Source organism: Syngnathus floridae, chromosome 3 (genome assembly GCF_059516105.1).
Source record: "Syngnathus floridae isolate MCC-2025c chromosome 3, RoL_Sflo_1.0, whole genome shotgun sequence".
Lineage (NCBI taxonomy): Eukaryota > Metazoa > Chordata > Actinopteri > Syngnathiformes > Syngnathidae > Syngnathus > Syngnathus floridae.
Window position 1 is genome coordinate 14,900,358 of NC_142415.1, and position 17,926 is coordinate 14,918,283.

Genomic DNA, 17,926 nt, shown 5'->3' on the forward strand with positions numbered 1-17,926 from the left:
TATTCCCTGGTCTCTGGACCTAAAAAGTAAAGTAACTCAAAATACACTCGCTATATAGGATAAAAGCCTTTTCTGTATTAATATCAATTTGATATTGACTATAAAGAAAAACTAATAAAATGGGTTGAGACATAAGCAAATTGTGATTAATCAATTGTGAATGAACTCTTGATTTTTTTTTTTTAAGAGTGAAGTTAATGTGCAAGAGAATAAGAAAACCAACTAATTCTTTACATTTATTAAATTTTAGCAATAACTGCATGTTGCTTTTCGGAATGGTAATTTTTCAGTGCAGAATTATAATTACAGGAGTGATAATCAAGGATCCTGGTTCGAATAACAGGAACAAAGAAGGGAAAAAATACCTTGAGGGAGAAGAAAAAAAAACGACAGGTACCAGAACTGGACATGGGTTTCCTGGTTAAAAAAGAAATTCTTTAATGTTTGGCTCAACACTCCCAGTTTAATAGAATCTGCAGTCAAGCAACCAAACGAGCAGTATGAATATGAAAAGAAGCGCTACTAGAGGAATGAAGACAAAGACGTAACAATGTCTAGTCCTTTCTCAGCGCAATGGTCTCCTCCGTGATTCCCTCCTTTGTTATGAGGCAGACCTGAAGGGCATCCCCGGTGTAAACATCTCTTTCTGCGGCCGAGATGAAAACATCTTTGACCAGCTCAAGTGATTTCTCGCGGCTCAGAGGAATATGTGTTACACCTTCCATGTTCTTGAAACCGATCTGGGAAGAAAAATGTGGCGAATGAGTGTGGCTTTAAAATGTAGCTTGGTGAGTGACATGGGAGTCAGTCAAAGAGTGTAGAGCTTGCAGTTGTAAGCTCAGGTTAGAGGCTAGCTGTCAACTGGCTAATCATTCGCGAGTGGCAACTTTTTAATCTTTTCAGCCTTTTTTGACAGTGAAATCAGGGTGTGTACCTGGTTGTCTAGTAGTGGTTGCAACATGGCACTAGCTGATCCTCCAGCCATGTAGCTGTCCCTCTGGTAGGATCCTACTGGGTCAAAGCTGTAGACGGCCCCTTTGCCTAAATTAAATGATTACATCATTGTTTAAAGAACACATTCAAGAATGTGCACACCTTCCATTTGAAGAGGCAGAAAGCAGTTATATTCAAAAATGTGTCGAAAGTGTTAGTCCCCCACGTACCCTCGTCATCGAGACCTCCGATGATATTGTACACGTAGTAGGGGAAGAACCTCCTGCCGTACAAGAGGGTGGACAACATGGCAGCGATAGCTCCACAAGACATGGTCTTATTGTTTGAATGTTTGTACATCTGAGAGGAAAGAAATGTCCATCAAAAGGATGTCAGATATACAACTAAAATAAAACACACCCATTTAAGTAGCCCACCTCGAGTCTGGCTTCAATGACTTTTGTCAGCGTCAGACAATCTCCATGGAAACCACTGCAGCCAATTACAGTTGTGTCTGTCCTAGAAGTGACAGAAGGACAATCACAAAATACACATGGTTGGTTATAACAGATAATAAATAACTATTTGTTTTCTTTTTGTGATCATCAACAACACAGGGGCAATGAAACTTACAATTTGTAGCATTTTGGAGACTCTCTGCTGTGGATTGAGTAGCCCTCACTCAGCCTGGTATCTGAAGCTACGATTGCAAAGTCTTCTCCAGCCAGCGCAAGGACAGTCCTAGTGCAATCATACGAGTTACAGATCTTCATATAGACACAATTTTTTAATTTTATTTAGGAAAACATTACATGACCATCGGAGGAAATACCTGCACTTTATACTAACAATATCATAATAATATGGAAAGTGAAACTATCATTGTACAAAGACGTACCATATCAAAACCACGTTCTGGCACTATGGTGTATTCAACAAAAAAAAATTGCAGTTACATGCGTGTATAGCAATAATCACTGTTCTTCAGGACAAAACATTAGCCATTAGTCATTTACTTGATGTAACACGTTAGCTAGCAGGCTAACGAGCGAGCAGCTAAAGAGTAAACTTACCCGCCGTTGAACGTATACGGTGAGAACCGGTGCTCCACTGGCCCCGTGTAATGATAGTCCTTCATCTTACCCGTGTCTGTAAAATTTTGAACTGAGTACATATTCGTAATGGAGACAGAAAACACAACGCTTGATCGGCAACCTAGTAAAGACGCTGTATCACTGCAATATGGCTACTTCTTCTTCAGAGAACGCATTAACGTTGGTCAAAGGGACGCGGGTGCCCTCTCTGGCTGACCTGTGACATGACATACTTCAGTTTTTCCCAGTTATCTGTTGTGAATCAGCAAAACGTGAAGAAACATCAAACAAACGACTTTGATTTTTAAAATTTTTAATTTAATGCACTGCACAGGTGAACAGGACATTTAATTCTACTCTACATCTGACTGACCATTCTCAAAATGTGTTTTTTGCATCTTTTAAACAGCTCAGTCTATGAAAAAAGGATGACATATTGAGTGAGGTATTTATTCATATTTATTGAAAAAAAAATCATTCAGTGAAAATGACATCAACAAATCACAATTTACTACAACTGCAGTATGTTTCTAGAAAAGTAGAAAAATATGTTTTCAAGTCAAATCCAAAAATATGATGTATTGTAGCTTTGATTGACAGGCCTGTTGCAGTCAAAGGCATCATTACCAGGTAGGTATCGTGAAAAAAAATTGTACCTAAGATACATTTTTGAATAAACAGGACAAAAACTACAAACACTACATTTAAAAAGAACATTAGCACCATGACAGAACTCAAGACACATTGAAGTAAAACTGCTCATGAAAATGAAAAGTTTTGAAATTCATGAAACTGGCCTCTAGTTTTAAACTAGTAGATAGATAAAAGCACCATTTTTTCCATCCAGAACAGATTCCTTGGTTATCTCATACATGTTTTGGTACAAAAAGGTGAACTGTTAAATAGTGTCACTAACATCAATAATGAAATGCAGTTGATAAGTTGTGAAACATTGTTGAATATAAAACATGTACTACTGTAATCCCATAAACAATAACAACAAAATGAAAACAAAAAAAAGAACTTATAGGTACCCAATAATCATAATAGATTACGTTCAAGTAATTTTTTTTCTCTGTTCCATGGCATTAAATGAAATCATTTTTGCGCCGACCTGGGCTTTCTCAGCGTTTTCGTTCCAACTTTCTTCTTGGGTGTGTTGAAATCTTTGTCACATACCTCACACAGCCAAAGACCTGAAAGAAGAGAAAAACCAAACAATTAATCAAAGCTATAAAAAAGGGTAAATAAACAGCAAACTAAGAGACAGTGACCTGTGGGGATGGAGCCCATCCCAACGCAGAAGGTGTGGAAGCCTCGGTCACACTTGTCGCAGAACATCATCTCGTCCTCATGGTGGGGCTGCTGGCACACGGTGCATGTCTTGCACTCCATGCACTGCCAGCGGTATGTTTGGATCATGCGTACCAGCTCTGCGCTCATGTTCAAGCAGGACGGGTGTCCTGCGTTTAGTGACACAGCAACACATAGATGAGACACACACATGCACGAGAAAGAAATATCATTTTGCCTGAAAATGAGACAGATGGATAAAAACAGGTGAATTTTGCAGCTTAAGTCATATTCAACAAACTTAATATTAAACAGAATTTTCCCTTTTAAATAGGAGTTAAACATGAGTAACGTGGCTGCTATAAATATAATTTTTAACATTAAATGCATCTTAATATTCCTCAAACAGCTCAATAGGAACTTTAAAAGATGAATAGCACGAAAAAAAAAATTGCAAATCAAAATTGCACGACCTGTTGTCTGCAAACCCAAAATTTAAAGGGAAATTCAATATGTAAAAGTTAAGAAGTGCATGTGTGTTTGTGTGCGTACATACCGCTGTTGTCACACTGGGAGCAGTGAATGAGCGCCTCAGGTTTGCCTCTCTTGTTGGCCTCTTTACCCTTCTGGCAAATGCCACATATAGCATTGGGAATGACCTTAGGCTGCAAGGCAGAACAATGCTATAAACACCAGTCAGCAGAGCATTTTTCGGTCATGTTTTACCAAAAAAAAAAGAATCATTATTTGTAAGTACATCTTAAACACTCATTGTTTAAGGTGATACCTAAGCTATACCAATGGTGTCGAAATGAGAGGCACCTAAGCTCACTTTGAGGTCAAGTTTTAGATAGTTCTCTTTTTTATTACAAACTTGTCGTTTAACATGTCCAAAAACGGGAACATCGCTAATCTACTGTACTATATACTGTTTGTGACCTCAGCTTGAAAACTATGTAGCTTTACCTACTAATCTATAATTATTGTTTTTGACGTGATTCATTTAGATTTTAAGATTTAAAACACTGGAATGAGAAGAGACGTTAATCAATCCCGCGTGGAATGCAAGTAGAGGCAATTAGACCATTTAAAATCAGCTTTGAATCATAACCTTTTATTGATAAGCTGAAAATATCACATTATTCAAAACACTAAAGTCAAAAAACATTGCAAATACTGCACTGTCATCTGGAGCCAGACCAGAACTAAGTGTTAACTGGCCGTGTGATATACAAAATCTGGAGACAAAGAAATCTTTTTTTCAACGAATAGTAACTATATTAATGTGCGTTTATATATATATATGTTGTTCAGACGAAGGTGCACGTTACTTTGTAGTTACAAAAGTATTACTTTTTGAAGACTTTTTAAATAAATATTTAGCATTACTCTAGGTCCTTTTGCACTCATTTAAAAAGAGTACATGGACACCTATTTTTTTTTAGCTGCATGTCACATAAAATAAGAAAAACATGTGCAAAAAAACATGGCCTTGTGATCAAACTGTAATGTGTAATTAATTTGAAATAGACTTAAACAGTAGGGAAAAAAAATGAAATTTATAATGAGTGCCAACCAGCTCCCTAACCTCTGCAAATGGCAGTGGCCCCTTTGTATGTGATATTAAAGACCAGGGGTGGGGAACCTTTCCTCTATTAGGGGCCATTTTGTTTTATAACAGCCATGAAGAAAAGATGATGCATTAGTAAATATTATATGGAGTGGATCAGCATCTCAAAGCACCACAACTATTATGAGCATTTGTTGGGTTTTTATGTTTATTGGCTGCATTTTATGGAAGTTCTATTTATTTTATTTTTTTAAAGAAATGCATGGCAAGCCAGATCAAATACTCTAGTGGTAGGTTCCCTGCCCCTGATTTGGAGAGACAAGTGGATATTTAGGTTTCCAGCACTCGAGCTTAGCGTGTCATTGCCTCTCTGATGTTCTTGCTCTCTGATTATTACCCACAGACCAACAGTACTGCACAGTTATACACAGCACACATATCTTAAACACCAACACACACAGTAAACATTAAAGTGTGTTGCACACTTCAGGTATACAAGTTAATATACTCTCTACTTTTAATGTTGACTACTTTTTAAAAGCAACCACAAAATGAATCTGTTGTTATCTGTATCCACGTTCCTTTTCAAAAACAAAAATGTAGCAGCCAAAAGATGATTTGTACTTGTCTTGCAAGTATCTTTTTGTTTTTAGACAAGTGAGGCGTGAAACTGAAAACATTCAAACGAGGAAAAAATGATTCTGTCCACACTGGGAAAAACTCCAAAAAGTGCTTTGCAAAATAAACGGAACTGTTCCTTTCTTATAGTTCTTATTGCTCGCAGTCTGGTTGAGGGAGACAAAAAAAAAAAAAAAAAGAGAGCAATGTAGTAATCCTAGAAAGAAAAAGTGAAGACAGGAACCTCAGCGGTAGTGTGTAGGCAAATGTGTGTGCTGGTTCCAGCTGAGACAAACTGTAGAAACTGGAGAACAAAGTGAAGAAAGCTAAGGGAGGGGATGTCGGGTCGGATGGAGTAAGGAGGTGGTCGTAGGAGTAGAAAAAGGAGGAGGAGGGCTAGAAAAGTGCTGCTGCTGTTGTTGGAGAAGAGTTCAGGTGGTTTTGTCCTCTACCTTGTGCCCCGGGGTGGCTTTGTGGGAGTGGCGGTGGCTGCCATCTTTGCCCGGCGTGGACGTCCTGTCTTTAGCCTTGGACTTTTGGCCTCCCGCCTCCTGACTTTCACCGTCTGATGTGTTGCCTGAAGAACTGTCCTGCAGGGACACAAAGTGACCACAAAGTTATTCAAGATATATAAACTGATCATTTAGACTAATTGCCCAGCCCTAGATGCAGTGCCCACATCATCCTCATTCATCCACAACAGATTGAATTTCGTTCTATGTTAAACGGGGATTGTCGTGCCCAGTCTTACCGAAGAATTGAGGTTCTTTTTGTCATCCTCTGCATCATCTGAGTCAGGTTCTGAGTCTAAAGCAGGCAGATCTGGATCCAGCGGAGGCTCAAATAGAGCTGTGTTCATAGGCAGGTATCGCAGCTCATTGGGAGAGTACCTGTTAGGCACAATAGAGTTTGGTTAGCTGACAATTTTTTATCAAGTCTCAAAAGATCACACTGTGGAGTGTGAGTTTAGCATGTGAAAAGTTGGTTGAACTCCAAATAGTCTTGGCACTCAACCCAAGGAGTTTGACATTTTGTTTAACTTTCGGAGGAATCTACCTTTTGTAGTAGTCTTGGAACTGCCCTGGTATTAGAGCAACTGGGTAGGGCCCCGTCCTGGTCAGGTCTGGAGCGAGAACCTTGAATCTGCCCTGAGGCACTTGGATAACCTGGGACCAACAAAGTATAGTCAAGACTTATCAGGAAAACATCCAAAACCCATAAGGACCTTGAATTATTATTTTTTGCTTTGGCAGACTTGCATGCGTCTGGAGGTCAAAATAAGCTCTTCTTTCTTCCATCCGTTCCCTGTTGAAATTACTGTTGAACTCCGCTGCCTTTTTGGCCGCCTTCTTAATGTACTCTGGAACCTTGCTGGCTTCAACCTTCTGCGGGTTCTGCTGCTGCATTTGCTGTAACGCAACAGTCGTTGCACACAGGAAACAAATGCCTTTTGTGAAGTGCATGATAGTAAAACAAGAAGTGGCGACACACAATTTGGGTATATGTACTTACGGAGTACTCTTTAGCTATCCTCTGTCGCTCTCGCTCCTGAAGTATGACGGAGTACTCCGAATGTTTGACGGGATACTCTTTTATCATCAGGTCGATCACCTCGTCGCTCCGCAGAGCTGTTAGACCTGGAAACAAACAGACCGCATTCACTTTGACCACCAATGCTAACGTCAGAATGACTGTGCTAGAGGCGGGTGCTTCCTACCCAGAGTGCACTGGGTCTCAGTGATCACATTTTGTTCACGAAGGTAGAGCTTCTCTTTGTGCGACAGATCTCTCCTTTCCATGTCTAAAGCAAAATATAAACAAAATTTGACAAAGTTACACTTGTTTCCTGCAAGAACCTAATTATTAAACATGTTTCTTCTTCTTTCTTTACTTTTCATTTCTATTAATTTTCCAACAAATTTGCCAGACACAGTCCGGTTCATACCAGGGTATTTCCTCTTGAAGGACGTGACTCCCAAATACTCGCTGACCTGCTCTTGCAGCATGTAATACTCTCCCGTATCATCTGCTGGCCACTTGTACTCTGTTAGGTTCTCCGCTGGGAAATATGTTGGCCTGGAATGGGTGAGGGGTAGAACCAAAAATTTTAAAAGCTGTCCAAATATTTAGACACGATAGATTAGTAAGAATTAGAAGCAAACCAACCCAAGGTCCTGACTGGAGGTGTCACAGCTTCTTGAGCTGTCCCCTGAACCCATTCGTCGTCTTTTAGGGGGTTGGCTGCCATCATTGGACTCTTCTTCTGTTATGTCCTCCTAAATAAGACAATTTCAAGGCAAAATGAGCAAAGTGCAGTCTTTAGCAGTGATTCCTAACCATTGTAAAATGTACAATTTCCATGTCTATTGTCTGACAGTTCAATCTTAATTTTTAACATTTAATTAAAAACATATTTGAAATCTCCTCAAATGCAATAGTAATCACACAATGGTTTGATGAAGCCATTTTTTTTACATCATAAAAAAAGAGTTATTTGAAAAACAAAGTGTAGCGTTGTAATTAGTTGAGTGGCGGACCTATAAGTATTGAACTGTTTAACACTACATAAGAAAAACAATGGTCGTTCAAAAACAATCATTTTGCAAATTCTATATTTTCCAACGACTTATACATTTGTATAACATTATAATGTAGAACGGTAATGGTGAGGTTTAAATTGAATCATGGGGGGATCATTGTTTCACTTCTCAAGTGGGACAGACAGCTAATAATTCAATGGGCATATTAAGTCTTGCACGACTAACTTTAGTAATTAATAATAACATCTACTATATTGTTGCAGATACATAGCAATGCATAAATGGCAGAAATATTAGCGTTTGTTTAAAAAGAGATGAGTGTTTGTTGTGGAACAGTGAGAAAACAGTAATAATCACCGAGAGTTTGACAGAAGAAGTCAAAATTTTATAACAAAATAGACAAACAGTCCATTAAATTAAAATAATATAGTACATTAGCCAACATATGTTACGCTGAAATGAAAACAAAGCCATACTTCTAGCAGATGATGCTCGTCTACAGTGGCAGATATTGCCGTGCTAATTCGCAGTCATGTTAACATGGAAAGACGCAGATCTCCCGAAACAATTCGCCTTTTCTGAGCAGAACCGCCGCTACCTTTAGTGACTGTGATCCGGGCGTAGCGGGGTTACTGTCGCACGGTGGTCTCGGAGTGAGCACAGCAGCCATGTTTTAATAATTAGCGATTCTGCCGGGCTAGCTGGAAGCTAGCAAAATTAGCCGCGATTTGCCTTCGTTTTGTGTGCTTTTCGCGCATTTCCTCTCAGTAAGGCGCACCACACTGCCACCTTGTGACCTGGAGTTGGCCTACAGTTTACAGTTTGCGATTCAGTAAAATTGTTTCTTACAATAATTATTCATTTCCATTACTCTGATCAATACTAAATTTTAATCAGAATGGATTATTGGCCTTCAGTTGTATTTTTGAGGCGAATTAAAAATATTGTTTTTGAGTGCATGAGTTTTTAGACTATATTTTGTTTTGGAGTTCAACTTTTAAAACCTTGCGTAATACGGATTTCATCATGCGTTATAATTTATAGCAATGACGTTTCCGAAAAAATCCATCTTCTTTCACCATCCGCATTAAATTAATTGGCCAATTAAAGTTCATATAATTGAATTCAAATTTATCATCATCATCATCATCATCATCATCATCATGATGATAATAATAATAATAGTAATAATAATAATAATAATAATAATAATAATAATGTAAAATGGATCAAACTTGCGGAGCGACGCTATCAAGGTTGTCGCAACTCCTGAGTCAATAAGCTTTTATTTTGAAACAACAAAACACGGACGGGAAGTCAGAGGAAAACTCAGATGCAATCCGGGGAGATCATTAACAAGACTATTTTCCTTCACTTAGCTTAGCTTTCAATCTGTCAACCAGCTGTGATCCTTACTTGAGACACAGTTACTATTGCAAAAACGCCAAACTGGCGATGTCGGAGTCTTACGGTAAGATATCCGTTTTGTTGTTTTGTCGAATAGCTGCAGTCGACACCGTCATGAAGTCTCAGAGATGGGAAAGGGGGCAGGTGTGTCGACTCGAGTGGGCATTTTTTCCTCATCGTAAATAATTAGCTGGCATGCTAACCTAGCCGCTGGCAAAGGGATGCTGGCCTCAAAGATACCATGACAACGGAAGTCACAGTTTTAAGACGTCATTACAATGCAATACACATTGTCTGGTGACTTCATGTACGAATCTGATTTGTTTGAATATGCCATCCAAGTACTGACTTCTGTCTTTATTTACAAATTACTCTGCGCTTTTTAATCTCTGTTGTCTTCCTGTGCTGTTAATAAATTATTATTGTGTTTTAACATGTGAATAACATGTGAATAACATGTGAATAGCAAGGACTGGGTGTGTCTGACACGCCATTCTACCCAGATTCCATTCTGGATTCATAATTATTTTGCATAGTGTGCCCGTGTTAAAAACATCCGTCTCAGTTCTGAGGTCCTGTGTGGTGTTTTGAATGTTCCATTTGCTTGAGTGGCTTAATCCAACATTCCAAAAACAGACATATTTAGTTAAAAGCAAACTGAAGTGTCCATATAAAATTGAATGATTCAATTTTGTGGCACCTCCAAAAATGATAATTTACTGTGGATTTAGTGTGAAACCTATTTGAGTTTTTTTATAGTCATGCAGCATTTTCCCCTTTTCTTTATGCTATGAAGGCTGTACCATAACAATAAATCAGATGGCTTGTAAGAACATCAGCATTTAATTGTTTTATTTCCTCTTCAGATTTCCTGTTTAAATTCCTGGTCATTGGGAATGCTGGAACCGGCAAATCATGTTTGCTGCATCAGTTTATAGAGAAGAGATGTAAGTCGGACATGTTTTGCTGTTACAGTATTGTGATGTTATGTATATTGTGATATTGTTTTGTGCTGGGAAAGGAAATACATAAATTAATAAGCAAAATGTGGAAATCATTATTACATCATTATAACACACTTTATATGAATCTTTAAAACCCACTCTTTTTTAGCTCTAACCCACAAATGACATATTTATCATGTTCACAACTAGTGTGATTAACAGTCAAATTGTATTTTTTTATGTCCTTCTTTAATCCCAGTTAAGGATGAATCAAATCACACCATTGGAGTGGAGTTTGGCTCGAAAATCATCAATGTGGTTAGCAAAATTGTCAAACTGCAGATTTGGGACACAGCTGGACAAGAACGGTTCAGGTAAGGTCATTTGTCATCTAGAATGAGGGGAGACAGACACAGCAAATTCATTCTCAGTCCTCTTTGGGTTACAACACAATAAAAAAATTGAGACATAATACAGCTATATTAGACTCAGAATTCTAAAATAATACATTGGATGCATTTCCTTTTGTTTTGCTTCCATTTTGGGTGGGACTGTATTCTAAATGCTTATTGGTGTGTTGAAGGTCAGTGACCAGAAGTTACTACAGAGGTGCAGCAGGAGCCCTGCTGGTTTATGATATCACTAGGTAATGAAGCACTTCACTATCATCTCATTCAACTCATTCACACATCACAAATCCTTTCGAGAGTGCATTTATGGCTACTTATGAGTTCACGCGCCACTCCCCACTGCAGTCGTGAGACCTACAACGCTCTCACCACGTGGCTGAGTGATGCCCGAATGCTGGCCAGTCAGAACATTGTCATCATCCTGTGTGGGAACAAGAAGGATTTGGATGCTGACAGAGAGGTGACCTTCTTGGAGGCGTCTCGCTTTGCTCAGGAGAACGGTAAATTTATGTGACGGAAGTAACTTTTGCTTCTATGTGTGCTTGTATTATATTCGGTAGGATGGTGCTACATTTATGATCTTTTGTGTGTCACAGAACTGATGTTCCTGGAGACCAGCGCTCTGACAGGGGAGAACGTGGAAGAAGCTTTTGTGCAATGCGCTCGCAAAATCCTTAACAAGATAGAATCAGGTAGGGGCTTTCATTCACATTTCTAATACTCACATTACTGTGACGACCCTGTAATGAGCCCATGGGTTACTTTAACAGTGAGCCAGAAATGTCCTTCCAGTAATCGTACACATGCAGCAATCTTTTTCATTACCTTGTAAGACTTTAGGATACAGAAAAGCAGTACAGAGACTGAAATGTACTGGAGTACAAAAGTAGAAATTATTTTCTGTTCAGTGAAGGGGAAGTGGAACTGACCCCTGCCTTGAAATGAACTGAAATTGGTAAATGTCACCTGTGCTCACAAAGGGTGTAATTGCGTATAGAGTCCACAAGAGAGCGACACAAACGCAATATTAATCAGAATGTCGTGTTTAGACTAGTGAGGTCACAGACAACGTATTGTAAAAAATAAAAAAAAATAAACCTTTGGGCTTGATTTCCCCTTGAAATGTCACAGTTTTTTTATTAGAGATTTTATAAGATACAAGTGTTTTTTAGGCAAAATCTCAACAGTTCACTTCCACTCTTACATCCTTTTATCTATTTTCCTCATTTTTGCTCTTTCTCTTTTTAAATCAGGGGAGTTGGATCCAGAGAGGATGGGATCGGGCATCCAGTACGGAGATGCTGCATTGCGCCAGCTCCGCTCCCCCCGTCGCGCTCAGCCTCAAGGCACCCAGGAGTGTGGCTGCTAGTAGGCGAGTCACGGGTAACTCTGCTTGCTCTGACTTAGTTTACTCGGGACTGGATGGATGCTCAAGTTAAGATGATTTTATAATGTTTGTGTTTCAGAGTGGATATTGAAGACATCAACAGCCGGGCGGGACCTACAACGTTCCTGGTGACTGCCCCCAGACCTTTACGCAGAACTTTTATCGCCATGGCTGAACCGGCCAGGAACAGAGAAGCCTTTCCAGCCGGCCGCTCCCATTAACAAAGCTCCTTGGTCACCGCACCGAGTCCACTTCGAAGCGACCCTCTCTGCGCTTTGCCCTCGAGGTAGAACAACTGGCATCTATGTACGTATTGTATTGGTTACATTACATTACAACTGCACTTCCCTTCCTACACTGCACAATGAAACTGTATATAGAGCTTGGCGCATGTTTTATCAAAATATCAGATGATTTAATTATGAAAACATTATCAAATCAGATATCCCGCGTGTGCTTCTTTTCCCCATGTTTTATTGTCATCATTATGCGCTACGGTGTATACAAGCAGTCTTGATGGACAGCCGATTGTATATTTTGTAAATGGATGGCGCCGGTTCTCGATGCACTAACTAATGTAATAAATGTACTTTTTAATCCTTCTATCCTACAGCTTATTTAACTGATGTGTAAATTTAAATACATTTCCCAGTTATTCTTCTTGAGCATAAGCAACATAGTATCTGACACTGTAGCATGTTTCATCCAAAAAAATTCAACAAAGAATGTCCCTCATTTGTGTTGCTTGTTTATATGACTGCTGTAGTTAAAAAAAAAATCAACAATCAAATATATTTTTCATCAATTGTTTGCAAAAGGTTGCAACACTGCCTCCAAAGCTTTTTTTGTTATAACTCTCTTTTTATTATTTTTTTAATTTGGAGAATGAGCCATGGCCTCATATATATATTTTGATACGCATTCTAGACTTGAAAAGCAACGTTTATGTTTATTTTACAGTGTCCCTGTTATGGAAACTAAAGCACACCAAAAAGAGAGGTAATTACAAATTGAGTGTATTATATAAGGGTTGATCAATTGGGTTGTCTTGCATTATAATTCAATTCCCATTATTCTATATCATTCATTTTGCTTTTATCTCTTTCTCTCTCTGAATATCATGTTTTTTTTATTTATTGTGTATGATAAAAGCATATGTTTTTAAAATAAAAACAAAAACAATACAAATCCACAATTCACTTGAAAATTGTTTTTCTCTTCAAAAATATATAACTTGGTGGGTACATTAAAAGGTGCAAGATATTTGGAAACTGCGTTTATTAAAGGCCTGAAATTTGAAACATGACATTGTAAGAAATTGAACAGTTAACTCCTGATTTTAGTATTGCTTTTATATTGAGGATATCGTATTCATGTTCTGAAGATGAAGGGACAAAAGAAGGAAAACATCTAACTTGTATACTGAACCAAACCTTTCAATTTAGACAGAATATCGGCTGCTCTTATAGAGCACTCAAATATTAATGACCATTCCTCAAATCAAAATCTGTTTGATGGAGAAAAGAACTTACATCAACATGAAAAGCAAAAGAGTGACAAAATTTCAGAGATTGACAGACTTTGCGCTATTTCCAGCATTTTAATATTGCACAAAATGTCACTTCTTTGCTCAAAAATATATTTACAGAATTATGCTGGAATTTCAGTTACAATAAACAAACAATCAAACCTGACTCTGAAATACTGAACTAAAAAAAAACGGTTAATTTTAGCCTAAACGTTTTTAACATTAATATAAATAAGATTTTATTATATGGCACCGAGCTAGTTAACCTTCCAAGTGTCTTTCCATTCATATATTTGGCTTGATGTCAGTTCTTTAATGACAACTACAATCAATCAATTCAATATTAGTGGTTAAAACACCTCAATAAGCTTAATTTATAAACCTCCTAAAGATAACCACGGCAACAGTATGTCTCACAAAAGGTCATTAGATGGCCTTGAAAAAAATGCATCAAGGGCGGATAGTCTCCACACTCTGCTCATTACAGTTTTACACCAGTTTATGTACAACAGCAATTTCTTCATAGACCAAAAAAAAAAATCTCATCACATGTTCGATAAGGAATGCACATTCGTTGTGGTGATCTCAATCTAATGATAAAAACCTAAGAAAGTAGCAAAAAGTGCCCTTGTGATTTTATTAGTCAAAACAATAAACCTTGTAGTAGATTTATATTCTAAAGCATTTGTTCTCATGAGGCTCACAGGTGAACTGGGGCCTATCCCGGATACACCTTGGACCAGTTGCCAGTCAATCACAAGGCACACAAACAATTATTTACAATCATATTCACACCTATGAACTGTTTAGTTTGTTCTTAACCAAACAACTACGTAACCTTGGGGGAGAACATGCAAGCCCCACACAGGAAGCAAAGAGATTTTGACCCTGTATTTCTAAATTCTGAAGCACCCTTTAAGTAGTTCTCGTGAAGAAATACACTCTTATAAAAGCATCTGTTTACTTTTAAAGGGCTTGAATTCAAATATGGCTTTGAAATTCCCAAAGCTATGACTTTACATTAACAATGTCGCTATTAGGATAACCATTAAATTACCTTCAATTAGGAATGAGTAAGTATCGATATCAGGTATTAATTGAAGGAACTCGTCATGTAAGTCAGAAAGATAGAAAAGTCATTGTTCACAATTATCTATCATTGTGTTAATTAGAGTAACATAGGTACTGGTGGTATCGGTACTTGGTATCAGTAATGCTGAGTACTCAAGAGTGAATACTCATACTGGTATCAGTCTGAAAAAAATATCTGTATGTGTCTGAATATTTCTACTTTCAGTGATTACCTATTAGCCCATGAACTTGTTTGGCAATAATAGTATAATCATATTTTTTGAATTGTTTGTGTTTCATCGAGAGCGAGCAGAGAAGCAGCGCATGTACTCAGTGAGCCAAGGGTTATATTCAGTTTGCACCTTCTTTCTGACTTTGTCCAAATCAGCCGACTTGGCTCGAGGTGGCTCACTTTGCTGGAACTGGATGTGTCGTTCTGTTTCCCGTCTCGACTTGGCCCTCAGAGCGGATGCATGGATCTAAAAGCAACTGAAAGGGTAAGGCTCTGCATTCCTTGTAATATGAAAAGCTTTTTGAGCATTTACTTTATTGTTCGTGTTACTTGTGTACATGCACCTTAACTTGTATATCAAGGATGTCAAAAGAAACACAAAAAAGCAAGACTGAATTACCTGACTGGTCGAAGCAGCAGGTCGGACATTGTGCGTCTTTCTCCCGGCTGTGTCTGCATCCTTCTCACCAGAAGCATATAGAGCAAAAGGATGTCTGTGGTTCTCATCCGGAGGCCGCGTCACTGCCGTTTTTTTGACCCGCTGGACGCATGTAAACTTAGGAATCCTCTGTGGCTTTGTTTGCTGTTTCCATGGAGCTGGAGGATCTTTTTCTGGATGAGACATGCAACATATTATGCCATTTCCAAAGAGATGATACATACCTTCAAAGAAATATAAATGTATATACACTCCAAATTTGGTCAGGGTATGAATCATTTTAACTTTATATGAGACTTGCAAAGTCATATTTATATTGTACAGTACTACTTTTTATTATTTGTAATCTGGGTGGCCGAATATTAAGGCTGACTGCCCATTATGGATGCATTATTTATTTAGACATTTTCTTTTATATCATTACCTTTTTTTAGATTTTATTTTCTTTCATTTAGCTTCTTTGACATGATCTGAAATACCTGTTTGTGCTCCTCTGTGAGTAAAACTTTTGCGTTTACTGCAACTCTGTTCTTCTGTCTCTTCTGGTTCCTCTCTGATCCCTTGAGGATGATCAACTAACAGGAAAGAGAAACCGCTTAGAGACAGCAACCATATACTTGAGAGTTTTTTTATTCCAATATTACCATGTTCCTCATTTTCCAGGACGGGAAGTCTTGGTACATCAGTCCTGGTCCCCTGATATTGCTGCAGTTGCACCCCCACAGGCTCATCACCTGTCTCAGAAGACTGGGCCTGGCTCCTGTCGGTCCGAGGTGAATTTTCTCCAGCAGAATCCGACTCGCTGTCAGATCCAATCCAGATCCAAGGGTTGTGTGATTGTTCCAGAAGTCTGCGACCCAGCCTATAATTGAGCATCTCCTCATAACAATTCGAGCAAGTCTCCCATTTTGGGTTTTTAAATTTCTTCATGTACTCCGAACGATTCCTTTTGGTGACCATCTTCTTTTCCAATAGTTGTCGAGCAACGAATCACATGAGTCTGAAAAACATCAATGTTGCCAATGTGCAAATTGCGCTTGTAAAATGGAAAGTACAACTCTTACAATTATTATTATTATTATCGTTGAGCCAAGCTTCGCAGTCATGGATTTAAACCCAAACAGGTGGGAGGCTTTCAACCAATGGCGAAGCAGCCTGATCTTTAGACCCCGCCTACTTCCGCCTTAGTCCGGATATTTAGGTTGCTTGCTACATTAATCTAAAGACCCCCACACAATATCTTAGCGTGAAGAAAGCCAACAAAATCCAATTTCACACGATATAAAATGATTTAATATCATAATTATTATAAATTTAAAAAAAAAGACCAAATCGGATTTGCACCAACGCGTCGCAAAATAATGACGTCACCCCACCTCCTATTATTATTGGTTGTTGAGATTTAAATGGCTGTCAAAGAATTACAGTACTGTATGTCCATAACACAGAACTGTACTCTGATAACCGAAGTCTGTAACAATTATTCCACCTGTATAGGACGCTGATGCTCTTATTAATGCAAGCTAGTAAGAACTGTGTCATTTTAAAACAGTGTCTCCACAAATCAATTAAAATTTGATGTCCGTGCTATTTATAGTCACTTCGCTGAAGATAATCACGGACGTAGACGTGATGCTCGCTGTCAGTCTCGTTAAGACTGTATATTGTTCCTGGCAGCAACAGAGAACATTACAGTCGAAAATCCGACTGGCTAAGACTCTAAATCGGTGCACAGTAAGTTATACTTACACTCGGCTTGGGTTTCACGGAAGCCGGGGACAGATGGCGTTCATGTCGGAGCCGCCTGTTTGTAGCTGCCTGTTTGTAATACTCCTCTTTAGCACCGCCCAGTCGGAGACGTCTCTTTAAAAAGCCAAACACATCGCTAGCAACAGGTGGCCGAGGTGTCACTGTCAAAGATGTATGCGACCAGAGCAGTGATAATGATTTGCAGTGGTCTAAATAAAGTTGTATACGTACTGAGGTTTACAATGGTTACATGCGACACTTTGCTTTGATACACGTGGAGCAATTAATGCAAATACTAAAAGAGAGCAACTGCTACAAAACAGTTTTTTTTTTGTCACTAATTTATACAAAGTGTATACATACAGTCTTGGACTCTGCAACAAATAAACCTTAAGTTTAAATTAAAAGGTGAAACCTACTGATGGCCTTCATATGAATATATGTTCATTTAAATGTTTCTTAACCTTGAGCTAAAGTACATATTTTATATGAGCAAAATAGCACACTGCCCAAAACAAAATGTCACAAAAATTGCACAAAAAGTCAGTTGGCAGTGCTTTATAATGTGTTTAATTTGTACCATTTTTTGTGACACTACGTCAATTGAACGACTACCCGCCTTGCACACCCGAGGGCAGAATGATAGATGAATACACGTACATGAGATTCTCACCTCTTCTCCCAGCTCATTAGTACATCGGCACTAGACGA

At 38.5% G+C, this 17,926-nt stretch overlaps 4 protein-coding genes across 5 annotated transcripts; 1 reads left to right on the forward strand and 3 right to left on the reverse strand.

Annotated features, from left to right (window-relative positions):
* Positions 1-409: 409 nt before the first annotated feature.
* psmb1 (proteasome 20S subunit beta 1) lies at positions 410-2,209 on the reverse strand. The gene is made up of 6 exons (XM_088370458.1): positions 2,007-2,209; positions 1,567-1,674; positions 1,371-1,452; positions 1,164-1,293; positions 935-1,041; positions 410-740 (listed from the first exon to the last, which is right to left on the reverse strand). The coding sequence occupies exons 1-6, from the start codon at positions 2,105-2,107 to the stop codon at positions 555-557; spliced, it is 714 nt and encodes a 237-aa protein (XP_088226584.1). The 5' UTR covers positions 2,108-2,209; the 3' UTR covers positions 410-554.
* Positions 2,210-2,468: 259 nt separating this feature from the next.
* On the reverse strand, positions 2,469-8,809 carry phf10 (PHD finger protein 10). The gene is made up of 12 exons (XM_088371959.1): positions 8,647-8,809; positions 7,675-7,784; positions 7,454-7,584; positions 7,226-7,309; positions 7,021-7,145; positions 6,768-6,917; positions 6,565-6,674; positions 6,260-6,398; positions 5,961-6,098; positions 3,877-3,985; positions 3,302-3,490; positions 2,469-3,223 (listed from the first exon to the last, which is right to left on the reverse strand). The coding sequence occupies exons 1-12, from the start codon at positions 8,716-8,718 to the stop codon at positions 3,126-3,128; spliced, it is 1,455 nt and encodes a 484-aa protein (XP_088228085.1). The 5' UTR covers positions 8,719-8,809; the 3' UTR covers positions 2,469-3,125.
* A 551-nt stretch (positions 8,810-9,360) lies between these two features.
* On the forward strand, positions 9,361-13,391 carry rab4a (RAB4a, member RAS oncogene family). Its single transcript, XM_088371605.1, has 8 exons — positions 9,361-9,519; positions 10,322-10,402; positions 10,659-10,773; positions 10,983-11,045; positions 11,155-11,309; positions 11,406-11,501; positions 12,063-12,192; positions 12,276-13,391. Exons 1-7 carry the CDS (start codon positions 9,504-9,506, stop codon positions 12,176-12,178), a joined length of 642 nt encoding a protein of 213 aa, XP_088227731.1. The 5' UTR covers positions 9,361-9,503; the 3' UTR covers positions 12,179-12,192; positions 12,276-13,391.
* A 385-nt stretch (positions 13,392-13,776) lies between these two features.
* Positions 13,777-17,403, reverse strand: ccsapb (centriole, cilia and spindle-associated protein b). Of its 2 annotated transcripts, XM_088371603.1 has the most exons (5): positions 17,216-17,403; positions 16,111-16,466; positions 15,946-16,041; positions 15,428-15,639; positions 13,777-15,274 (listed from the first exon to the last, which is right to left on the reverse strand). In XM_088371603.1, the coding sequence occupies exons 2-5, from the start codon at positions 16,424-16,426 to the stop codon at positions 15,092-15,094; spliced, it is 807 nt and encodes a 268-aa protein (XP_088227729.1). In that variant the 5' UTR covers positions 16,427-16,466; positions 17,216-17,403; the 3' UTR covers positions 13,777-15,091. The 2 variants fall into 2 exon arrangements, with proteins under 2 accessions (XP_088227729.1, XP_088227730.1); XM_088371604.1 differs by lacking the exon at positions 17,216-17,403 and having other exon boundaries at positions 16,111-16,823.
* Between the last annotated feature and the right edge of the window lie 523 nt (positions 17,404-17,926).